The sequence below is a fragment of the Mirounga angustirostris genome, unplaced genomic scaffold (genome assembly GCF_029215605.1).
Source record: "Mirounga angustirostris isolate CCGP_5_RB_7025 unplaced genomic scaffold, mMirAng1.0.hap1 SCAF_5, whole genome shotgun sequence".
Lineage (NCBI taxonomy): Eukaryota > Metazoa > Chordata > Mammalia > Carnivora > Phocidae > Mirounga > Mirounga angustirostris.
In genome coordinates, this window is record NW_026991713.1 from 160677310 (window position 1) to 160702767 (window position 25458).

Consider the following 25458-nt stretch of genomic DNA (forward strand, 5'->3'; position numbering starts at 1 on the left):
TGTGTTGTTGACAAGGAGGTGTGTTTTCAAGGTGGAGGAAATCTGGATGAGGGCTGTTGTCTTACTGGAAATCTGGTAGATTCTCTGCCCAGAGAAAAGCCCAATGGTTTTTCCATCTTGGAATCCAGGATATATTTTGTCTTCAACCTTCCAAAATCAGACCTTGCAGAGGACCCTGGGGCAGTTTAATACAACCATATGACCAAAATGGCTTAATGTCTTACTCTCTCTGTAAAATGGAGTCAATAATATATTAATGTTACATAGGGTAACGTAATGAGGGTTAAATCCAGTCGTGTACATTAGGGATTCAAGAGATGTCGGTCACTACCATTATGTTTTATTTTGCTGGGCGTCTATTTTTCCATCTCGCAGATGAAGAGGCTGGATTAGCTTCGTTTCCGGACCATGACTGAGTCACGTAAAAGTGGATGGGGCTGGCTGGGATAGGAATGAAGCAGGAAACTGAGATCTGTGGTCAAGCTTGAGGGGTCAGAAACAGCTACAAGAAGTGAGCATGGGTTCAATCTAGCTGATTACATTTCGGTGTCTTGAGGATCTGGCTACAGACAAGAAGTGGTAATTGAAGTTGGCTGTTGGGACTCAGGAAGTCCAACAAGGGATGATGAGGTGACACATCAGGGTAGCAGAATATGATGAACCTGTCACTGGGTATTAGGGACTGAACCAGTTGCCGTTCAGAGGCAGAGTTCTATAGACAGACTGTATACAAGTTTGTAGACAAGAGTGACGTCCCATTACTATTGCTGTGTAATAAACCACTACAAAACCTAGGGCATACAGTGGCCATTTTATTAGGCTCATACATTCTGTGGGTCAGGAACTCGGGAGGGGTTGTCTCTGCAACCTGATATCTAGGGCCTCATTTGGAAAGACTCAAAAGCTGCGGTGACTTAATGACTGGAAGCAGGAAGCATCTAGAGGCATCCCCCCTCACAGTTCTGGTTATAGCTGGAACCTCAGCTGGGGTGTCAGACCTACGTGTGGCATCTCCATGAGATCTCTCCATCTGGGCTAGTTTGGGCACGGTGCTAGGTATGGAGGCTAAGTGTCCCATCAGAGCAAGATACATAGCATCTTTTTTTGGGGGGGGTTACTTATTTATTTATTTATTTTAGAGCAAGAGAGAGCATGAGTGGGGGGAGAAGCAGAGGGAGAGAGAATCTGAAGGAGACTCCACGCTGAGCATGGAGCCCGATCCCAAGACCCTGAGGCTATGACCCGAGCCAAAATCAAGAACAGATGCCTAACTGAGCCACCCAGGTGCCCCACAGCATCTTTATCATGGAGCCTCGGAGTCACAGAGCATCTCATGCTCTAGGTTCAAGGAGAGGGAATATATGACTCACTCCTCAGTGAGAGGGATCTCAAAGTGACACTGTAAGAAAAGCATGTGGGATGGGAGATACTATTGCATCCATCTTTGGGAAATTGAGTCTACCATAGATGTTTATAGTCTTAATTAAATTGTTGTAGGGTAAATGTTCATAGCACAGCCTCTGGAGCCAGGCTGCCTGGCTTCACATCCTGACTCCAGCATTTACTAGCTGTTGATGTTGGGCGAGTCATTTACACTCTCCATGCCTCAGCTTCCCCATCTGTGAAATCGTACTATTAATGGTACCTATCTTATTAGATCGCTGTGAGGGTTAAGTGAACCAAGAACATGAAAAGTGCCCGGAACAGAGCCTGGCATATCATAAAACACCAATGAAAGGCAAGTGTTTACTCTTGTTATCATCACTAAGAAGGTTTCCAGGTCAGAGACTCAGGCCTAGATAATCGGCCAAGAACAATCCAGAGATACAAAACAAGGAATGAGATTCAAGCCAGCCTATTGGTAAATAGGGCCTGAAGCTGATGTAGAATGTGAGCCTAGAATGGATCGGGTGCTCCTCTTTTGGGTCAGAACTGATCCCAGACATGGTGCCTCTGTTTGAAGGGCAGGCAAGACACGGGGGCCAATGGCTCCGGCAGGGGTGAGGTGGCCCCAGGCACAGGAAGAATATAGGCCGGTTCAGTCACATCTGCTAAACATCTGACCTCACCTTTCTCAGTGCAAGCCCCTTGCGTCTCATTGTGTCTTATCTTGTCAGGTAAGGGGCCTGGAACTGAGCCCTGTTAATCAAACAGTGAATGACATACAGGGAGGCCTGTATCACTGGGACCAAGGCTCACCTCAATCTGTTTGGGGGACAGACGAGTTGAAATGGAAGAGGAGAGCAATCACGTGGTTGGGCTCCATTACTGGCTGTATGAACCCCTTTCGTGTAAGTCAGAGTTCTTTGGTGACAGAAACCCAGTTCAAACCAGCTTAAGCTAAAAAGGGAATTTGTTTGCTTGCTTAACTGAAAAGTCCAGGAGGAGACAGCCTCAGTTGGGTCCATATGCTCAAATGATGGTGTTAGGAATCCTGTCTCTCTTTATCTTTTGGATCCACTTTCCTTTTTATTTATTTTTAACAATTTAGGCCCTATTTGCAGTTGATCAATGTGTTCATCTATTAATTCATCCATCAAATCCATCTTAGGAGCTTATTATATGGCAGGCATGTTGTAGGCACTGGGAATACAGCAGTAAGACCGTGAAGGCTTTGAGCTCATGGAATTTATTTTCAGAAGGGGAAGTAGAATAAGTAAGTAGACAAATGAAAATGTATGTGTGATTTTTGTTAATAGTGTAATGGAGGCAGTAAAGCTGGATATAGAGATATAGAGAGAGAGCAAGGAGAATGATCACGGAAAATCTCTCTGAGCCTGACATGCGGCGAGAAGGCACATGGGTAGAGGGAGGAAGCCCACTGTGTGCCCATGTGGGGAAGAGTATTCCCTGCATAAGGAAGAGCACCGGTGAAGACTTTGAGGCAGGGATGATCATGCCATGTCTGAATGACTAAAAGAAGGCTATTCTGGTTGGGGCTTAGTGACCAAAGAGGAGGGTCCTGTGAGAACACGAGAGAGAGACAGATGGTACAGGGATTGTGGCCGTGATAAGGAGTTTAGGTTTTATTTTCATTGTAATGAGAAGCCACCGGTGACTTTTTAAAAAGGGGGACAATAAGATGATCTTTGCCTATTTAAAAGATCACTCTTTCAGGCTTCGTGGGGAATGTGGTGGCAGAGATGGACGTTCTTGGGTCAAGGCTGACATCCTTGACCTGATTAGCAACCCCTCCAGACAAAGTCCCAGGGAGGGATCTCATTGGCCAGCCTCGAGTCACAATCAACCAGTCGACCAGTCGACAATCGACCAATCACAGTGGCCATGGAGATGAAGTATTTTGAATGGCCCTTCTGAGGTCTCCCACCCACTTCTAGAGCCTGGGAATGGGGTCAGCCCCACCTTAATCCACTGAAGATGAAAGAATAAGTCCTTAAATGAAAATTGTGGGTACACTTAACAATGAGGGTGATGAGTAGTTGGACCAGGAAAAGTGATAGAAGTCACATACGCCTCTCAGTGGCATTCTTTTTTTTTTTTTTTTTTTTAAAGATTTTTAAAATTTATTTGACAGAGAGAGACACAGCGAGAGAGGGAACACAAGCAGGGAGAGTGGGAGAAGGAGAAGCAGGCTTCCCGCCGAACAGGGAGCCCGATGCGGGGCTCGATCCCAGGACCCTGGGATCATGACCTGAGCCAAAGGCAGACGCTTAACGACTGAGCCACCCAGGTGCCCCTCTCGGTGGCATTCTTGAAGTGTGGATACTCATCCCTGCTTGAGCACCTGCTTGGGACTTCCATCAGATTTTCAAATGCTCTGTTATTAACAGGAGGGTTACTCCTAGTTTAACTGGAGTTATTATTTTTTTTTAAGATTTTATTTATTTATTTGAGAGAGAGAGAATGAGAGAGAGCACATGAGAGGGGGGAGGGTCAGAGGAAGAAGCAGACTCCCCGCCGAGCAGGGAGCCCGATGCGGGACTCGATCCAGGGATTCCAGGATCATGACCTGAGCTGAAGGCAGTCGCTTTACCAACTGAGCCACCCAGGCGCCCTAACTGGAGTGATTTCTTATTTTAAGCCTGATTTCGGCTGACTAAAACAATGTGGTACACAAATGAAGTTGTTTCCAGTTCTAGACAAAGAAGTCACTGGTCAATAAATCATCGATGCCGGAGGAGACATGGTAAACCAAAAGCAGCTTGAAAAGCAGAACGGGAAGTTTCAGGAGGGAAATATTCCTGGGGTCCTTTGCATTTTCTGTAAAGTTGTGATATTCTGTAGTTTGTAGGCTTCCATTTTATTTACAGAAGGAAAATTGGTAGGACTGCTCCTCCTGTACCATTCGTATTTAACTCCAGTATGGAATTCATCTGTCATGCATTTATTCAACAAGCATCTATTGAGCACCTACTGCATTCCAGGTACTGGAGAATAGGGATGTAGAAGAGAGCAAACAAATCTTCTGGACTCAGTCTAGTATGGGAGGCAGAGGAGAAAATCAGTAATGGTGAGGAAATGGGATCGGGGCTGTGATAAGAGAATATGCTGGTGGGGATCCTTCTAGAAAGTGCCTGAGACCAGGGCTGAGGGGAAGGAAGATGGGTGAGCAGAATGCGTGTGTGTTCCAGGCAGTGGGAACGGGGTATACAAAGGCAGGCACCAGGGCTTGAGAGAAGAGTGTGGTGTGAGTGGACAGGTTGGCCGGAAAGAAGGATAGATGGGATTGGGCCGGATGTTAAGCTTGGCTGGTAGACAAGGATCAGACAGTGCTGGTCCGGGGATGGCATGCATGGGCGGCAGGGAATGATTGAGGGTTTCAATCACGGGCAGTGACATGATCAGAGTTGTGCTTTAGGAAGATCGCAGGTAAATTTTGTAGACAGTAGACAGAGACTGGAATGGTCACAGGACGAGAGACGGGGAGCAGGTTGTGGACCAGGGAATGATGAATGTCAGAGCGGAGACAGTGTCTGTCCTGGTCTGCTCAAGCTGTTACAACAGGATAGTTAGTGGTTTCACCCACACACATTTATTTCTCATGGTTCCGGAGGCTGGGGAGTCCAAGATCAGGGTGCTGGCAGATTTGGTGTCTGGTGAGAGTCCTCTCCATCGGGTCTTCTGATAAGGGCACTAATCCCATTGACGGAGGCTCCACCCTCATGACCTAATCACCTCCCAAAGGTCCCACCCCCTAATGCCATCTCATTGGGGGGTGGAGCTTCCAATGTATGAATCTGGGGGGACCCAGACATCCCATCTATAGCAATGGCAAAGGGGACTGCGGGATCAGAGGGAAGGGAGGGTGTGAGAGTAACATCCACAGCCCTGCTGAGTGACTTGTCTCAGGGACTGTGAGGTGTTGGGCTCGGCTGCGGACCCCACATCCCTCGGCACCCCACCCTGACTAGCAGCATTTCAGCCTCTGGTTAGAGATCCTCCTAGGATTGAAACAAGTGTAATCAGCCTCCAGGGCCCCCCTGCCTATCTAATTTACCACATATCCAACTAGGAAAATACTAAAGGATGTTGTGACCCTTGGAGAAAAATGAAGGGGATGGGTTTTGGGTAAATCAACATAATCAAGTCAAAAGCAGTACTGTGGGGTTCGGTTTCACCTTCATGACCTCCCCTTACCCAGTTTTTAGTTTCCCTAAGTATAGGCTCGCAGATGCACTCTGGCCAGAACATGGGCTGGTCATGTGCAGTTCGAATCCCAGAGTGACCCTTTGCTAGCGGGATGACCACTGGCAAACTGCCTCGTTCCTGTGGGCTCTGGCCTCTTTGCAGGACTGTGGCAAGGACTGAATCGGGTGGGGAGTGCGTGGGGGGCACCTCCTGAATGAGACTCCTTCCTTCCTCCTTCCTTCTGCCGGGGTGAGCTGCTGGAGTATCTTCCCGAAAAGCCTGGCTCACTCAAGGGGCTCTGTGGCTGATAGGTTCTTCAGACCAAGGTTTGGGGTCTTTTTTTTTTTTTTTTCTTAAGCTTATGTTCAAGTTCCTTCCCTTTTTTTTAGTCCCTCTTTCTCATTTTAGCAGATGAGAACTCTCGCGCTGTGTGACAGCTGATATTGTGAAAATGACAAGGCACCTCATTTGGGACAGAATGTGCTTGGGGATTGTTATCTGTGCGTGCACAGTGTTCGTCTGAGTCAAGTCTGTGCAGGGAAGACCTGGCAGTATGTCACGTTGAGCCTGGGACTAAGACAGCTTCCAAGCTGGAGCAGAGGGAAAGGAGGCACTCCCCTGGGCCTCTGTGGCACGGGGACCTGCAGATCCTTCTTTCCAAATGTCCCCAGACATTTCTCGCCATCCCGCCACCCCTAGATTTCGCTGAGCGTGTACCAGACTAACAACCTCTTGATCCATCTCCTGAATTCAGTCTCCTGCCCTTGAACTCACTCTGCCTCCAAGCTGATAATGATGTTAGTGGTAATAACAGCACTCCGATAGTTAATATTTATTTTGTGCGCCAGGCACGATTCTAAGCTCTTTGCGTGCATGAACTCACGTACTCCTCCCCGTAAATCTCGAAAACCCGATCTGATTGCCCCTTTCTGTGCAAATACGAGCAGCCCCCTATAGACTGGAATGAGATTTCCTGAACATCTCCCACTTTTTACAACATAAGGATGTCCCTGTTGACAATCCTGGTGCGTTCTGTCATGCGGTGCGTCACCTCTGCCATTCTGCACTCCAGCTTTTTCTGCAAATTCACTCACTTTCAGAAAAAATGTACAAAGATCAAAATAAAAAGAATGCACAGTGCCGCTCAAATGCCCGGTGTCCTTTGCTGTCCATAGAAGGGAACTGTAAGCACAAATATCATGCGAACAAAGCACAACAACATTAGGGAGTCCTAACTGGGGACCATCGACTAGGCTGTCTGCCCGAAGCTTGCTCGCTTTGTGCAAACACATGAATAAGTTAGAGAGAGGTTACAGATAGGCGACACCAAACCAGGACCTCCCCCTGGATGCAAAAACAAGACGGAAATGAGTTTACAAGAGCATATCTGTCTCACACAGCTCGATGTTCTTTAACCCTGTGCTCATCTGTCTTCCAGAATCCTCCATATTCACTGAAAGCAGTCTCTTGTTTTGAAAAGGACTGTTGAGCAAGATGGAGCCAGGGCCCCAACGCGTCTGGTCCACTGCTCTCTCTGCCCAGGATGATTTCTTCCTCCACCTTCTCCCATCTCGCTCTTCTGACTTAACATCTCCACTTGCCCACCTCCCTGTCTCTGCATTTGCGGTTGTCCATGACCAGAAGGCTCTGTCCTTCTGACTCCAGGAGGCACACTTCCGTGCATTTCTTTCCCATGATGCTCCTGTGTGATCTTTCTCAAATCCCAAAGTGTAGAGTAGGTCATCCCTCCTCTGTTCCCAATGTAAGCGTGCCCGCCCCCCCATCTCAGTTGCTGCCAAATGCTGGAAGTTTTTGAGGGAGACACTGTGGGTTGGCTCATCCAACATACGTCTGTCACCTATCCTCTGTAGGAACTGAGAAGCTTGAGGCGGACTTTACCAGCCTCCCCTGGAACTATGGGGGGAGGACCTATGCCGAGTTCTGTCCAATGAGACATATGTTGAATGTCCAATGAGACTTATGTTGAAGGACAAGTATGTTGGATGACTTCTGGAAAGGTGCTTTGCTTCTTGGTGGTAAGGAAAAGCATAGGAGGGCGCCTGGGTGGCTCAGTTGGTTAAGCGACTGCCTTCGGCTCAGGTCATGATCCCGGAGTCCCTGGATCGAGTCCCGCATCAGGCTCCCTGCTCGGCGGGGAGTCTGCTTCGTCCTCTGACCCTATCCCCTCTCATGTGTTCTCTCTCTCTCATTCTCTCTCTGTCAAATAAATAAATAAAATCTTAAAAAAAAAAAAAAAAGCATAGGAGAAGACTCCACTAGAACTGTCCCTTCCTCCTTTAGTGGCAGCCTTACTATGGCCACACAGCAACATGCAGAGAAATTATGTCCTATCGGGACACCTGGGTGGCTCAGTTGGCTGGGTGTCTGTCTTTGGCTCAGGTCATGATCCTGGGATCCTGGGATTGAGTCCCACATCAGGCTTCTTGCTCAGCGGGGAACCCTACTTCTCCCTCAGCCTCTGCTCCCCTGGCTTGTGCTCTCTGACAAATAAATAAAATCTTAAAAAAAAAAAAGAAGAAGAAATTAGGTCCTATAAAAGGAGTCAACATACTACAGAAAGAGGGTTAGGGCACCTGGGTGGCACAGTCAGTTAAGCATCCAACTCCTAGTTTTGGCTCAGGTCTTGATCTCAGGGTCATGAGATTGAGCCCCTTGTTGGGCTCCATACTCAGCATGGAGTCTGCTTAAGACTCTCTCTCCCTCTGCACCTCCCCACTCCTCTAAAGATAAATAAATAAAGCTTTAAAAAAAAAAACAGTAGAAAGAGACACATATCTGATCACAGAGATCATGGAGCTGCCAGACCAACCCCAGGACCACCTATTTTCAAACTTCTTGTTAAATAAATTATAAATGTCCTCCTGGTCTCAGCCACTGTTCATGAGAAATTCTGTTACATGCACTTGAAAGCGTTCCTAACAGAGTTTCCATACCAGTCTCCATTCTTTCCTGGATTTTGAGCAGTTCTCTGATGGGAGTGGAGTGTTTATAATATCTTCACTCACATAGGTCTTGATATATGGTAGTATTTATATTATTATCAACAAAAACTGATATTTGTTCAAACTCTGTGTCTGGCTCCAGAGCCTAGATCCTTCACCACTAGTTGGTATAATTCTGGTCATTGATCAAAGTGGAATGAGTGAATAAATGAATAAATAACTTATCAGCAGGGGGATTTGCAGAAATTGGTTTCTATGCCAATTTTACTTCACCACTTTATTAGAATTTATATTAAGATTTAAAAAAATGAGGCTCTGTCATTTGTTCTGTATTTTTAAATTTTTTTTTCTTTTTACTTTCCTTTATCCTAACCCATGAAAATTTGCATTCTGGAGCTTTCAGGGGGCATCAGAGGGAGACCATTAGGGTGGATTCAGCTCATCTTGTGTGTGTGTTTGGTATGTGGATTAATATAAACAACGCTGGGATGTGGCTGTTTCTGGGGGAGTGACAGGCTCAGAGGGGTTGAATATCATAAAACAGTGCTATGAGAGTCTGGATTCCATGTTCTTCCTCCTCTGTCACCTGAGCAACACCTGCTTGAGAACCACTAGGACACCCTGCCTTTGAAATTTGATCTGTTTTTTTAGGAAGGCAGGACAGGGACCCGTGAAGGGAGGCTCCCTGGCTTCTCAGAGCTCAGATGCGTTGAATTCTCCATCGCTGGCAGTTCCTTTCCCTTCTCCCCTGCAGGTACCTGGGGAAGAAAATTCACTGCTGGCCCTGAACACATTTCTCCATTTCTGCTCCTGGAGCTTCCCTTAGTAGCTGTGGCTCCCTGGGGTCTCAGGGGCTCGTCCGATTGTCTGAGGGCAAGCCACCTTGCCCTCAGCAGCCACCCTTAAACTATCTTTCCTTTCTCCCCTCGCGTTCTCTGTGCTCACACCGAAGAGCGGTTGCATATGTGTCGTCCTAAGCTGTATGATGGTGTTCTTCAGCCCTTGCTTTCTTCACCCTTTGTTTTTGTCCTCTGTCCCTGCTTTTGCTTTTTGCCATCTCATTTTTATGTATTTATTTTTAAAACAATGTGGTTTTATTTATTTATTTTTAAAATCCTCTCTACCCCCAACGTGGGGCTTGAGCTCAACCACCCCCAAGAGTAAGAGTCCTGTGCATTTCCTACTGAGCCTGCCAGGGGCCCCCTGCCTTTTTTTTTTTTCCCCCATTTTATTTATTTATTTATTTATTTTTAAAGATTTTATTTATTTGACAGAGAGAGACACAGCGAGAGAGGGAACACAAGCAGGGGGAGTGGGAGAGGGAGAAGCAGGCTTCCCGCTGAGCAGAGAGCCCGATGCGGGGCTTGATCCCAGGACCCTGGGATCATGACCTGAGCTGAAGGCAGATGCTTAACAACTGAGCCACCCAGGCGCCCCCTTTTTTTTCCATTTTAAAACCTCCAGAAAAGCCTGTCTGGCAAGGTAGGGCCTTCATTATGTTGGAGTTTTGGGAACCAGGAAAAAATAATGAGTTTTGCCTGCAGGGGTTAGGGGAAATTTGGAAACACAAGTTTATTAACATTATTTTATCTTATCTTATGCATATGTCTACTATCTACTGGGTCTGTCACGGAGTCTCTGTCTATGTCTACCTCCATACCACGTCTCTGTGGTTAGATGGATATCCATCTATGCTTCTTTTTCTCTGCATTTCCCGCTTTCCTTTTCCTCTCTCCTATTCCTGCCCCAACCAAGGAGATCCTCTGCTCAGTACTCATTACTTCAGGGGAGGGATCTGGGGGTAGGAAAACTGATATTCTTCCCCAACACTTTTTTCTGGCTTTTGTTCAAAAGCTGAAGCCCTCAGTGGGGCAGGGATTTGGGTGTAGAGTAGCATCATGGGGCAAATGTGGGTCCCCCCATGACCCTAGAAGGAAAGTCACTCCCTTCAGTGCACCCCTTTGGAGGATGAGTGAGGAGGGCTGAGGGAGAGATCTCTGGGTGCAAAAGAGAGGTGACTCGGGCTACCTACCTCCTGGGTACACACAAGGGAGGCAATCGGACTCCACAGGAAAATGTCGATGTGGCACTTCTAGGCAGATGGGGTCCCAGGCAGCTGTAAAAACACTGCCAGATGCTGAGCATGGTGCAGAAGCAGAAGAGAGCCTTTGAGGCAGCAGGGCAAGGCTAACACAGGCACACAAGCTGGGTAGATTCCTGAGTCATTAGCATCCTACTCAGGCTCTCAGCACCATGGCATTGAAACTCCAGGTCAGGGAAGATCTCAGGAAAAACTAGGAATTTATTTCCCCCAGTACACTCTGCATAATAGAGACCTGGGGTCAGAACTCAGGTTGCTTTACAGAAAGATGAAGAAGGTGATGATGATGATAGATAGACATGGGTATAGATGTGTGTATGTGTGTATGTATGTATTTGCACCCCCATATTCAAGTGCTGTAAATCCTACTTGATTTGTCATTTTATCATTGACCTGTAAAAAATAAATGTATGGATATAAATATGAATATGGTTATATTAAGGTCCCTCAACTTGGCACGGTCCACGTAGCTACTGACATCTTTAATTATTAGAAGCTGAGAAGGACACCAAGCATTCTTGCCCCACGTGTTTACCTTGTCTTTCTCCCTCATTCCTGTTGCTCTGTGCATTTCTGTTCAGCCATCCTGAGCTCCTTCAATGCCTCAAGCATGCTAGGCTCTCTGTCTCTCACGCATAGCTTACACACACGTTACTTCCTTCTAGAACTGCCTCCACCCCTCCCTCATCCACTAGGTAACACACCCTGATCCACCTTTTTGCCTAAATAATTTGTGTATCTCCTTCAAGTAGCAGTCAAGAGGTAATCTTTTCTAAGAACATTCCTTTGACTACTTCCCTTTCAACTTGGTCATATTTCTGGCAGTGGTTTCCTAAAACATACTAAGGCTTGAGAAATACTTGGTGGATGAGAGAATGAGCACTGGGATGGGTCAGTGAAGAGATAAATGAGTAGCTCGGTGAATTGTGAGTGAAAGGATGGGTGGATGGATGAGTGAATGACGTCTGGGCTTTCTGGCCTCACACACCCCAGTGATATCTGGAAGTAAAACATATTCACTGCTCCTCGACTTCCTGGAGTCCATTGTGTCAGTCAGGCTCATCTTCACGTCCTTCATCTCGATGTCAGGGATCTGAATAACAGGTGGAGGCATTTGCTCTGTAAAATCAAATCTTACTTTGAGCTGCCAGAGGTGAGAGCAGTAAACCAGTGGCATATATCACCCCTTCCGTTTTGTTTTTTTTTTAAGATTTTCTTTATTTATTTGAGGGAGAGAGCCCCTTCCGTTTTTTTTTTTTTTAAGATTTTCTTTATTTATTTGAGAGAGAGAGAGCGCACAAGACGGGGGAGCAGGAGAGGGAGAAGCAGAGTCCCTGCTGAGCAGGGAGCCGGATGCGGGACTCGATCCCCGGGCTCCAGGATCATGACCTGAGCCGAAGGCAGTCGCTTAACCAACTGAGCCACCCAGGCGCCCACCCCTTCCGTTTTTATATGTCGGCGCTTGGCCACCTGAATAGGGTGCTTTCGTTGACTTGTGGGGTGAGGTCGCCTGGCTTCACGGATCCCCAAGGGGCACCAGAAGTCATTCATTCATTCCTGTCTTCATTCATTTCCCTAGTCAGCCTTTCAGTATGGTTTAGCAAGTAAGAGAAAATTCTAGAATTGTACTAAAATTGAGTTCTGATTCCATTTTGTCCCTCATTCATTCATTCATTCCTGTCTTCATTCATTTCCCTAGTCAGCCTTTCAGTATGGTTCAGCAAGTAAGAGAAAATTCTAGAATTGTAATAAAATTGAGTTCTGATTCCATTTTGTCCCTTATGACCTGGGCATCTTCAGTACAGTTATGTAGCTTTGCTGAGCCTCTGGCTGGCTCGTGTATAAAGTGGGGCTCACCGTATTGGACTCTCAGGGATGTTCTGAGCACTCAGTGAGTTAGTAAATGGAAAGCATATTGCACAACGCCTGGTATGGAGAGACAATGCTCGATAAATGTCAGCTCTTATTATAAACTCCTTAATTTATGAATCCCTCCTGCCATCAAACATGTATTGAACTCCTATTGACTAGCAGACCCTGAGCTGAGTAAAATATGCTTCTTACCTTTTAAGACCTCACAGTCAGTTGAGGTTGACAGATGCGTGGGTCAATAATTAGAAACTCTTGACAGATTTCATGGTGGCATGGAGAGAGTGGCAAGATGGGGAAGGGAATGACTCACCCTCTCTGTGGGGCGATGGGTAGCCTGGCTGGGGACAGCTAGAGAATTCTGGCTAATTGTAGGGGGGAGGTAATGCTGGGTTATCAAATGTTTTAAGCTGGCAAGTGCTACGATTGGACTTTCCCCCTAAAACTGTCTTGGCAGGGTAGTGAAGGACAGAGCGAAGGCAGATAGGATGGCAGGAAAGCAGATCGAGGGGCAGATGTTAAACAGGGCAGGTGTGAAATGAGAAGGGTCTGCGTTAAGGAAGGTGGGGGGAGATGCAGAGGTGGAGACATGAAGGCGTTTCTGTTATACCTCACTTCTCAAAGAGTGGTCCCCTGAGTGGCTGCATCAGCTTCACCTGGGAGCTTGTTAGAACTGCAGGCTCTTGGCTCCATCCTGGGCTTCCAGGATTTACTTATCATGAAGATCCTAGGGTGGGGGTGCCTGGGTGGCTCAGTCAGTTGGGCATCTGACTCCTGATTTCCGCTCAGGTCATGATCTCAGGGTCCTGGGATTGAGCCCCACGTCAGACTCCCCCCCACACTCAGCGGGGAGTCTGCTTGTCTTCCTCTCCCTCTGCTCGTTCTCTCTAGCTCTCTCTCCCAGAATAAATAAGTAAATCTTTAAAAAAAAAATCCTTGGGTGATTCATAGGTGCATTACGACCCACAAAGGACTGTGGGTAAACTCGATCAGATTTGGTGGCCCCCTGCATGCGGGGTGAGTGGGAGAAGAACTAATCAGCAATCAGGGAGTCTAGTAAATCAAGCACACCTACTGGGTTTTCTCCTTGAGGAATATATGCCTCATGAATGGGATTTTTCTCCTTGATACTGACTTAGAATTGGAATTCTACGGGAAACCTCATGGTTTCTCCTTGAGCTCATTGGGGTGACAGTTCCAGAGGGGTCGTTGGCTTCAACATCTTTGCACATCAGGGCTGGTTTTGTTTCTTTATCAGCAAAGCCGAAACTGAGTTTTATAGCTGAGTTATAAATCCCCAGAACATGGATTTCCTACTGGAAGTGCTGACTCAAACTTAACTTTTGCGGTGCAAATGGTGCCACAGTAAAATGTATATATCAAAGTTGTGGTGACTATAAAGGTCTTTTAAAATCGAGTTGACATTGTAGTATGTTTCCTTGAGATAAGGTGAGGATTTACGTTCATAAATAGAACGGTGAAGCCTGAGAAGCATAATTGCCAATTTGGGGTGTTGAGATTTGGGGATCTTTTGTCCTTGATCCTCACTGAAGACTTCCTCCCCTTTTTGGCGGGAGGCAGTCTCACTTCTTTAGCTTTAATCTGGCTTTGTACACAGAGATGGAGAAGTAATTCCGAGGACCCCCTTGATAGGTTCCCCCTGCAAAGTGCCTTTCAAGTCCATTCAGTTCAACACAGCATTGTGGTTTTTGACTCCAACCCCATGCCAGGCACTGAACTGTGTCCCCAGAATGTGAAATGAACAGGAGATTCTGACTTCAGTGAACTCACAGGCTAGCCTGGGGAGTAGACTTTCAGCTGTTCATTCAGCTGATATATTTTGAGTGCTTATGATGTGCCAGGCGCTAATTCTAGGTGCTGGGGTCAGTCAGGGCAGTAAACACAACAAAGTCACTGTCCCCAGTGAGTTGGGATTCCAATGGGGGAAGACAGGCAGTCAACAGACAGATCTGAAATATACTCTAATACTGCGGAATAAATGGTGGAGAATAAATAGAAGGATCCTGTGGGATCACAAAAAAGAAACATTTCTATCTGCCTAAGAAAATCCAGAATCGAGGACAGAGAGAAAGTGGATCCGAATGTTGACAAGTTGTTGTTTACTGTACAAGACCTGTTAAGCACCAAGTGTGACTGGTCTCGAGGAAGTGTGTCTGGGGATGGCTCCTGAGGAAGGTAGAATCAAGTAGATTCTTAATTTTAGATTTCAAGTGTTAGAGAAACACAGGAAGATGCCTGTCTTAATAAAGGTAGCGCTGGCTGGTGCATGGAAGCTGGCAGATGTGGGCATAATGGAGTGATTAGCCAAGGTTGGAGCGGAAGGTGGGGGCACCCTCCAGGGAAGCTTGGTGAGTGGAAGGCAGTTGGGGACGCAGGGAAACGGGGGAGATGAGCCCAAAGACGTCTAGGTGTTACCTATTTCCCCAGATTAGAGGTAACATGGATCTTGACATTCAGCCACTTCCTTTGGAGCTTATCATTCTGTCTCTGGCCTATTTCTGAAAGATACCATCCAGCGCAGGGAGGAAGGAGAGCTGGAGGCTCATCGGTGGTCTGGAGCCCGAGCTGCCCACCACGGCTGGGCAGCCCAGAGCACCCGGACAGAAGTCGAAGGGGCAGCCAGAGAAGGACCCAGCGATCCCCTTATCCCAACAGTCAATATGTACTCTCTTCCAAGTGCCTGATTAGGATGGCTCCGTCAGCAGGCCGGCCCCTTGAAGTGCACGCACGGAGCAAATGTTCTGCATTGCAAAGTGCGTATTTTTAATATTGATCTCTCAAAATCCAACAGGCCTCATTGATTTTCACAGAACCTGGAAGAAAGACGGTGATAAACCAAAGACGCTTACAGCTTCATCAGCTCGAAGGACATGACTTATTTTCCTCTTCCTTAAACTTTGCTTGGCTTCCTGAGAAGATAACTTATTTTTATTTCTCTCTTTATTTCTTTATTTTGTATCAGCCTGTATTAAAGTCCTATAAATAACCCTGGAGACACACGAAACAGATTCACTTAATTTTCCTTTAGTTATCCTAAGTCGGAACAGATGTGTGTTTGTGATAGAAAAGAGGGGAGGGGGTGGATGAATCATAGGTGTGGGAAGAGAGAGGAGAAGCCTGCTGGCATCTGTGCGGGAAGATCTGGCCGATTTGGGGAGGTCGGCACACGGAGCAAGCTCAGCCTGGCTGGCTGTGCAGGGACCTTGTGACATCTGCCGCTGCCGAGTCCCTAGGAGGCCAAGGTACCAAATACTGGGGCAGGGAACAGGTCGGATGCATAGAATGTGTTGTCTGGCATCACTCGGCTCTGGTCACTCAAGCCATCGGCTGACCCCCTTTCTTTCTTTCTTCTATGCTTGAGAGATAGGAAGGTGAAGGTGGGGGAGACCCGAGGTCAGAAGTACAGTTTCCAGATTCATAGAGTGCCCAGATGAGCTGCTTGACCATCAAGCCATGATTGAGCGTCTTTCTCTGCTGAGCCTGGGGCCACGTGAGGCGTATTCCAGACTCTCATGGACAAGGCATCTCACCTGAAGGAGAGGGCGAGCCTCCTTTACGTTGCCCAGAAGGGGTTCCCGAGGGCCACATCTCAGGCAGGAGGCTGGCTGGGGCATCAGGACTATGAGCCAGGGTGAGGATAAACCCTCAAGGTCAAGCTTGGGAGGGCAGCAGTGGCTTATCTCTGTGAGTGTCCAGCAGGCATGTCTTGCCCTAGCATGATAGAATAGGATACTCAGTGCCAACAGCGTATTATTGGGGAAGCATTAGAAGTCACATTGCAGAAGGTGCAGAGGAGACAGGGGAAGGTATAAAGGACACATATTGAAGAGAGGAGGTGCCCAGGAACCACGGCAGGTGTCAGAGTTCCAACCACAGAGCCTTGGGAGACAGAATGGCCTGGCTTTTTCAAAAGGATTAAAGAATGGACACCAGCACAGAAATCCACTTGGCCAGAAGGTGAGGATATGAAGCTGTTGCACTGTGCTGGCCGAGGCCCATGGCATTGCCACCAGGATATTATCAGAGCGGGGATTAGAGCAGGGCATCCCAAACCCGGCTGTTCACCGAGTCACCTGGGGATGTAGTTAGCATGCAGATCCCGTCCACTAGGTCGGGGGCAGGCCCGAGATTCTGCATGTCGAGCAAGCTCCCACGTGGCCCGTGGGCCACACTTTGAGAAGCGAGGGAGGAGAGAAGCCCCAGCAGGGAGGTGTTAGGAGACATGGCCTGCCATCTACAAGCAGGTGGATCTCAAGAGGCACATGGAGGCATCAATCACGCAGCTGATGCAACACAGGCTTGAACCCCACCTCTAGGACGCTGGGCCATCCCTTCTGAGACTTGAGAGTTCCACCTGCAAAATGGGTTCTCACTGGATTAGAGGACTCAAACCATGTAAAGGATTTTGCACAGGATTTGAGCTATAGAAACATCAGCTATTAGAGGTTGGCAATCTTTTTCTGTAAAAGACCTGATAGGAAATATTTGGGGCTTTGAGGGTTGCACCATCTCTGTTGGAACCGCTCAGCTGTTTTATCACGAAAGCAGCACAGACAGTAAGTAAACAAATGGGTACGGTCGTTTTCCAGTAAAATTCAATTTACAAATAAAGCAGATGGCTGGCCGGAATTGCCCCCAGGCCTTAGTTTGCTGATCCCTGATAAAGATCGTTATTATAATAATAATCCTAGTAAGAAGGCATAGCAAGAAGACCAATGGGACAGCCCAGGGAGGATTGTAGATAACGCTCCATGCTCTGGATGGAGCTTTGTTTAACCCACATACAAGTAGCAGATGATGCTCAGGTCCTGCCTGGTCTGAATGGCTTGTCTCGCTAAAACGGAGAGTAAAACAAAGTAATTATAGGTAATAACTTAATGCCTGGTAATATCCAACTCTCTGGTGGTGGCGCTGTTAGGGCCAGTGAATAGTGACATCACTGCAGTTTACTGTATCGAGAAATATGAAGACATTCCCTCGGAGGCCCCAGAAATTACAGAATGAATCTCTCTTGAGACAGAGTCGACCAGATAAGCGCTATCAGTCAGGGAAGTCTGCTCCATCCTGGATGATCCTCATGCTCAGTAGCACCTTAAGAATCACGAATGCAGGGCGTCTGCCTTCGACTCAGGTCATGATCCCTGGGGTCCTGGGATCGAGCCCCGCGTCAGGTTCCCTGCTCAGCGGGGAGTCTTCTCCTTCTACTGCTCTCTGCCACTCCCCCTGCTTGTGCTCTCTTTCTCATTTTCTTTCTCACTCAAATAAATCTTTAAAATCTTTAAAAAAAATCATGAATGCAGATGCCCTAGAGAATGCCCACTCACTCCCATTTATTTAGGGGGCGTGCAGAAATGGGGGTCACGACAGTGGCCTGGAGGATGTGGTGGCTGGCTATGAGTCTCTGGGCAGGTGGGGCCTCTTGTGGTGGGATCAGGTGTAGAGGCCAAGCCCAGGCTGTGGGTCTACCCTGGGAGCTCTCCTTTCCCTTGTCCCCACTTCCTGCTCCCCAGCCCCTGGCAGTCCAGAAAGAGGGAGGTTTGGGTGTGGGCTTGTTATGTCTGTTTTGTTCACCTCTGTGTCCCCAGGACTTGGCTTGTAGAAGGACTCAATACATACACGGAATGAGTAAGTGAGCCAGTGGGTGGGTGAATGACTGAACGGTGTGAACCACCTCATCTAAAAGTGGCAGGAAACCAGTAAAAGATGGCATTTTGGATAAGCATGGTCTGGCCTTCTAGAAAGCCCTATGGGCCTTGGCTTAATAGGGCTATCCATTCAAAAGGTCACAAATCCAGCTAGGAAAGAAAGCACTGGTCGAGCAAAGATCAGAAAAGTGTGGGTACAGAGGATCATAATTAGCAGATCATCTGTGCCCCCGTGGCATTTCTACCATGAAATACCATGAATTCTGTGAACTCATCACACTCTCTGTCTTTGGGTCTCCAACGGGTGGGTTTCCTCATCCTGGAAGACCTTCACTCCATTTCTCCTGCCTAATTCCTCTTTCCCCTTAACCCCTAAGCTAAAATGTCACCCCAAGGAAGAAGACCATGTTAGCAGGTGCGCCTCCCAGCCCCACACATCACACCTGTTCCCACAGCACTCTGGGCTTCCCCTGTGACCCAGCACCTGTGATGACTAGCTCATTTCTGACTCCAGCCCCAGCTAAAGTAGGGCCTGGGGGTGTTTTTTCATTGTTGCACCCCCTCTGCCAAGCACAGGGCCCGGCACACCATAAGCTTTATCGGGATTTTACAGGATAGGGCTTGAGTCGTCTTCATTCTAAGTACCAGTGGGTGGGATTGCTGAGATGGTATCGCGTCCCCATGGCCGGCGTTGGACCTACACTGGCCTCAGCTGTCTGGAGAAGGACACAGCTTTCCATCTGGCAGGGACTGGCGGGGGTTGGGGGGAGGTGCGGGTTGCTGATGGGGGGGAGCGCAGATTGGTAGACTGTTCATTTGTTTAGCTATAATATATCAGGTGTCTGCTATGCGTCTGGTCTATTTTGATGCCAGTGATACACACATAAATAAAATATCATCCGTCTGCAGATCAGGGTCACAAAGTGGAGAGAGAGACATACACACAAACAGACAATTGCTGTACAGGAAATCATTTGTGAGTCGGGGTCTCTTCCTGGGAGTGGAGAGGATGTGGCAGGCAGCTCCCCTTGTGGACAAGAATCCTTTTGCACTTCTCAGGGCAAACGGAGCCCCTGGGATCTTGAAAGGCAGATTCCGATTCCCTAAGTCCGTGGTGAGGGCCAGAGATTTCTGCTTTTCTAATAAACTCCCAGGTGATGCCTTTGCCTTTGCTCCACGAACCCTACCCTGAGAAGGAAGGGTTTCCAGAAAGGTGAAGAAGGTGACCGGCGGAGGCTTGGGGGATGCAGAGAGTTTTGCGAGGTCGTGAAGGGAGGAAAGGCTTACCAGGCTGAGTGAGGAGGCTGTGCAGCTTCAGGGCTGTTTTGGGTGATGCAGGAAGTCCAGCACGATTGGGTCTGAGAGGGGACGGAGAGGACAAGGTGAAGGTCGCCAGTCCAGGGTCCTGGACATTCCTGTGTGCTGTGCTGAAGGTTTCAGACGGCTCTGGAAGGGACAGGGAGCCGCGGGGGCTCACTTAGGAAAGACTCTCAAGGAGTGTGTTCTAGAAAGATCATTTCACTGGCAGGCTGAGAATCTGTAATTTGCTTTTCCAAAGATGAAATTAAAAACATTTCGAAACCGGGAGTACTCCCTCAAAAGCAGGGTTTCTTAACCTTGGCACTGTTGACATTGTTGCAAAAGAATTCTTTCCTCTGTGTGTGTGTGTGTGTGTGTGTGTGTGTGTGTGTGTTGGGGTGGGGGTGGGCTGTCCCGTGCACCGTCCGACAATCAGCAGCATCTCCCCACTGGGTGCCGGCAGCCTCCCCAGCTGTGACAAGCAAGAACGAGTACAGATGTTGGCAGCTGTCTTCAGGGGTGCAAAATAGCCCACAGTGGAGAACCACCACTCACAAGTATGAAACGCTTCATTCTTTTTTTGTATTCTCTTCATGGAAGCCCAGACCCTTCAAATATTCAGTAGCCCCCAAGATTCCTGCAATGGTTCTGTTGAAGAGCATCACCTCCGAGCCAGATCGACCCAGCTGCTGCTTTTCTCTGAAGCGACGGCAAGGAGAGGAGCCTGGCCTAAGGTAAGAAACACAAACGCACCTGCTTAGAAATTCTGTTTTAAAAATAATAAAGTGGCCTGCCTCTTCCCTCTCCTTCCTGGCCTCCCCCGCCTTGTTCTTCAGGCCCACGGAAGGTGGTGTTGAGAAAAACACAGTCATGTCATGCAAATAACAAATCCTTAACATCTGTGGGTGGGTGTGGAGTTCTAGGAATACATTTAAGGTAAAGTAATACCCGAAGTAGACTCCCACGGATGGTATTGGGCTTCTAGTAATTTCCTGTCCGTCATGATATCAGATCGGGCTGGCTGGTTTGTACCTGACCTGAGCGAATGTCTCCCGACCTTTCTGCCTTTACATTTTCCTGGTGATTATGCGTAAACACACGATGCCGGGTTAGGGAACATTATTGCAAAAAGCAATGAGTGAACAGAAAAAGCTTACAGTTTTCTCCGTGTTTACTGTCTTGGCGTGGGGGGAGGAAGGCACTGTCACCTGGTGATTGGTGCCTTAAGCTTCAGCTGCAAATAGGCTGGGTTCGAGGCAGAGCCCTTATGCGTCATTCATAGGCTGGATAGCACATGGCGGCCTGACCAGAGGTCCAGAGAAGCTTAGCAGAGCCCGGCACCACGCAGCTCATCCGCAGCAGAGAAAGAATTCAAGTCCAGCTCTGACTCCAAAGCTCTTGTTCCTGCAGCGTTCTTGTGCTATGTGCTGAGATGGGACCACACCGGCTCAAGTACGAAGCGATCAGGTGTTTGCTGCTCTGTGCCACAGTGTAGACCCTGACACTTATTAAGTGTCTGGTTGACTACTTGCTTTGTTGGATTGTGTTGTTCTTTGTGTTCATTCTTACACGCAGGCGGCCCTGCCTTCCACCGCTTGCCAACGTTACGAGCTTGCGCCACTGAATCCACTCGAACCTCAGTTTCTACATCTCTGAAAAGGGATAAGAGTGCCTTCTAAGTGGGGGTTAAGTCGGTTGTGAGGATGCCTCGTTCCTGCACACGGTAGAGGCTCAGTACACATTCACTCTGTTCTCACTCTTCCCAAACACACACCAGCATGTAAATTGGACAGGGGAGCCACAGATAGGCCACGTACACCGACTTCATGTGGGTTACAATCCCATGTGGGTTGTAGTCCCACGTGTGTTGCAGAATCGTGGAGGTCATGTTCGGAGCCTTTCAGACGAATACGAGGATCCTCACACTGACCCCCCCCCCCCCCCAGGCCAGCTTTGGGTCTCCCCTCCTCACCACTACATAGCTTCGCTCCAACCTTTGCTCTACGGATAAAGTAGATACTTGACTTGGGATGAAGGCAGACTTCCTGTCATCTGCACCTGTTTTCTTGCTCACCAAACCTTCAAGCCACGAGCATCACCTTTATTGACAAACTACACACACCTTCCAAAAAATAAATCAAGCAGATATGAAATAGAAACTTGATCAGGGCAAAAAAAAAAAAAAAAAAAAAAAGGAAAAGAAAACACCCCCCCCCCCAAAAAAAACAACTTGGTTCTAGGCTGTAAATTTATTGATTTAGCCCAAAGATGCTTACTGTAAGATTTCCACACCTTATGATCAGGTCAGAGGATCTTTTTGAGACAGATGAATAGGAGCATTAATTGTTGAGTGGGGAACTGAAATCAACTCTTGTTTTTCTCTCTCTGCAGACAGATAGTAATAACAATTCAATCCAACACACATTTGGTGGATAGTAACTTTATACCAGGTGCTGGTGATCCAAATGTGCATAGAACAGTCTTTCTCTCTTGGAGAATAAAAATGTAATAAAATGGTATGCTACTTCATGGTTTTATTTAATCTGTCAGAGAAGGGAAAATATCATTGTCATCATATTACAGATGAGGACACTGAACCTCAGCATACTGTAAAGTAGACAGCATTCATTCTTTTGATCGTGTAACCAATATTTGTTGGATATTGATTGTGTCCCAGGCACTGGTTATTGCGGCGGGGGGCGGAGAACGGCATAGATAACGGGCTTCCGGAGTTTACAGCCTGAGTGAGGGCAGGTGGCACTAAACCGGTAAGAACACAAGTGAGCAGAATTGGAAATTGTAGGGAGTGCTCTGAAGGAGTGTGTGACAGGAGAATTTCCATGGCGCCTGAGGATGAGGCCAATGGAAGTAACATTTGACTGAAATCTGCAGGGTGAGTCGGGGCACCTTGGAAGCAACCCGGGTTGGGAGGGGCTGTCTTCCTGGCAGAGGGCAGGTGCTGAGGCAGAAAAGAGCCTGGCTCATTTAAGGAATGAAATTCAGGCCAGTGTGGATGGCTCTGAGCAAGGTCCAAGGCCTCCAGGAGTCACATGGGTGGCCCATTTGTGTGACGTGAGCCAGCCTGGGATTTGAAGATCGGCACATGCGTGGGCTTCCCAGAACTGATCTTCACTCTTTGGGAATGGGGGCGCTGTGTTAACAGATCTTTCCATTTTGTTCTAAGAACTTCTATGATTACTAAAGGTTGGAAACACTTTAAAGTTATCATTACAGGAATGAACTAGAGAAGACGGGATATATTTGGGGGTCGGGTGAGGCCTCAAGAATTCTGTTTGGATGCGTGAGTTTGAGATGCCTCTTAGACACACAAGGAGAATGGTTGGAGAACGCAGTTATAGGTGTCAGACTGAGGTCAGGGCGTAGGTTAATTTGGGGAGTTGCTGGCCACAGCTGTTCTTGCAGGCAGTGGGACTCCTGCCACCATGTAGGTGGGTAATACGGAGTAAGAAGAGAAGAGGTCCAGGTCTGAGCCTTGGCAAATTCCAACATGGTAGGAGGAAGCAGAGGACCCAGGTTGGGGAGACTGAAAAAGAGCAGCTAAATGATTTGGGGGAGAATTAGGAAGGCTGGTGCCATGAAAGCCAAGAGAAGATTGTGTTTAGAAAGATAGCATAGTCAATCAGGCCTGGATGCTGCTGGAAGGTCTAGTAACATGGAACCTTAAAGGTGTCCACTGGGTCTGGCAATAATTTTAGAAGACTGATACAGAAAGAATCCATGTTTGAAGAGGTTGAAGAATGAAAGAGAGGAGAGGAGTTAAATTCAGCACATAAATAAGTCTTCCGAAGAACTTGCATATACAGTCGACCCTTGAACCAACACAGGTTTGAGCTGCATGAGTCCACTTCTATGTGGATTTTTTTAGTGAACACGGGACAGTAGTGTAAACATATTTTCCCTTCCTTATGATTTTCTTAATAAATTAGTTTCCTTTTCTCTAGCTTACTTTATTGTAAGAATATATATAATACACAAAATATGTGTTCATCCACTATTTATGTGATCAGCAAGGCTTCCAGTCAGTCAACAGTAGGCTGTTAGTTAAATTTTGGGGGAGTCAAAAGTTATATGCAGACGTTCAGCTGTTTTTTGGGGGAGCTGTTCTGATCCCTGCTTTGTTCAACTGTACAGGAGACCAGAGAAAAAGGCCCGTTTCCTCCTCACTAAAGTATCCGGGAAGCCATGGGCTAAGTGTCTATAAAGCAGAAGGTGTAGAACTGTCCTCAGCTTTGGGTATTCTTGGGGTCCTGTGTCTCTTGATGCTTCATTGTCTTTGATTCCTGACACTGGTGCCTGATTTCTGAGGTCAGTGTTGATGATATGATTCTCCTCTCTAGCACTACACCAGAGTCTCAGCCTCCGTCATCCCTTGCCTGTGGTTTAAATAAAGCAGGCAGATGGGTCCCATGCAGATCGTTCTACTGTGCCCATTTTCTCCCCACACTGAACTCTGCATTCCCATGTGGCTCCATGAGGGCCATGCTCTTTATTATCATGACCTGTGGAGCCCCCTGTGGTCAGCAGTCTCACTGTGAAGTCAAGTCCTCTTTGGCTCCCATCACCTGCCACACTTGCTTTACTCATTCTTCTTCAGATACACCGATCTCTTAGCTGTTCCCCAGACGCTCCTGGTCACCCCAGGATCTTCTTTTATGCCCACAGATCTCGGTCCCTGGAGTGTTTGTCCCTCAGACGTCCCATCAGGTTTGTTCTTCCTGCTTCTTCAGGTCTTCATTGACGCCATCATGCCTTTTTGAGCTGCCGTGTCTAAAATTGTACCCCCCACCCCTCTTGACACTCTACCCAGGGTATGTAACACTATCCGAGGGTACTGTACCTATTGCTTCTTTATCATATTCAGTGCTTCCCCCCACTTTCATGTAATATTCCTCCATAAGGGTAGCAGTCTCGATCTCTTGTTTGCTGCCTCATCCTTAGCACCCAGAGCAGTGCCTGGTGCCTAGTAGGTGCTCAGATAATAGTAGAATGCATGAGTGCATGAATGAATGAATTCATCTCAGTATGTTCGCATATTCTCAGAGTGGCCCAAAGTTCAAGAGAGAGATGCACAATTCACACACACTTACTCCGTTCTTACTATGTCATTACAACTTGGAATTCTGTGTCCATTATCCTTGTGAAAGGGGGCGATTCTGTCTCTGTTTCTACTGAGATTTGGAAAATTGAAATGATTTTCCTTGCCAGCTGAGACCGAGGTCCCCAAACCAAGTTTTGCATCCAGATGTCCTGGCTACATTGGGTTGATGTTAGGTCTTCTCTGGCTGTGGGAGCCGTTCTGTCATTCCCAAAGCAGGGGGGATGGTGAGGACATGTGGACAAAGAAGGCAGGCCAGCAGTGGTGTTACATACCCCATGGAGACTGAAGGATTTTCCAGAAACCAGAACCTCATGTAATCTGATGTTCTTGTCACCTCACTAGCAGGGGAGACTTTGGGTGCCTCTTCCAGCTCTCTGGAAATACAGAAACTCAGTGGATCTCAGTCTTTGCTGCCCCCCTACCCTGGGATATGACTGATTCACTGATCCATGTTTGAAGAGGTTGAAGAATGAAAGAGAGGAGAGGAGTTAACTCCTCTCTTTTAGTTTTGACAACAACAACCATGCCTCATGGTTTCTTCCCACTGCCTTTTCTCTTTGTGTCTCTGGGCTTTCTCTTATCTGCTCACTGGCTGTCCCTAAGTATTGAAACTCCTCAAGAAAGGGAGGTTTATTCCACACATATTTATTGAGCCATTACTGTGTCCTGGCACTGGTCTGGGCATGCGCTGGGTACCTGAGTGTTCCCCCCCCCCCCCCATTGTAGAGCTGTAAAAGCATTGTAGCTGTTAAGCAAGATGCTTGCACCTGTCCCGGGCATCAGCAGCATCAGCAAACCCACATTGGATGGGCTACAGACCAGTCTACTGAATTCCAGTCTCTGAGCATGGGT

The 25458-nt window shown here is 47.6% G+C and overlaps 1 protein-coding gene across 4 annotated transcripts in view; it reads left to right on the forward strand.

Moving 5' to 3' along the window:
* HS3ST4 (heparan sulfate-glucosamine 3-sulfotransferase 4) overlaps nucleotides 1-25458 on the forward strand; it is a 405289-nt gene that overhangs the window by 181308 nt on the left and 198523 nt on the right. For 2 of the 4 annotated variants that reach the window (XM_064592870.1, XM_064592871.1), the window contains exon 3: nucleotides 20088-20221. The exons of 1 other annotated variant lie outside the window; for it this stretch is intronic. In XM_064592870.1, coding sequence (XP_064448940.1) covers nucleotides 20088-20221 — 134 coding nt within the window. The remainder of the gene's footprint in view (nucleotides 1-20087; nucleotides 20222-25458) is intronic. One more of the 4 variants, XM_054507565.2, reaches the window with a different exon arrangement.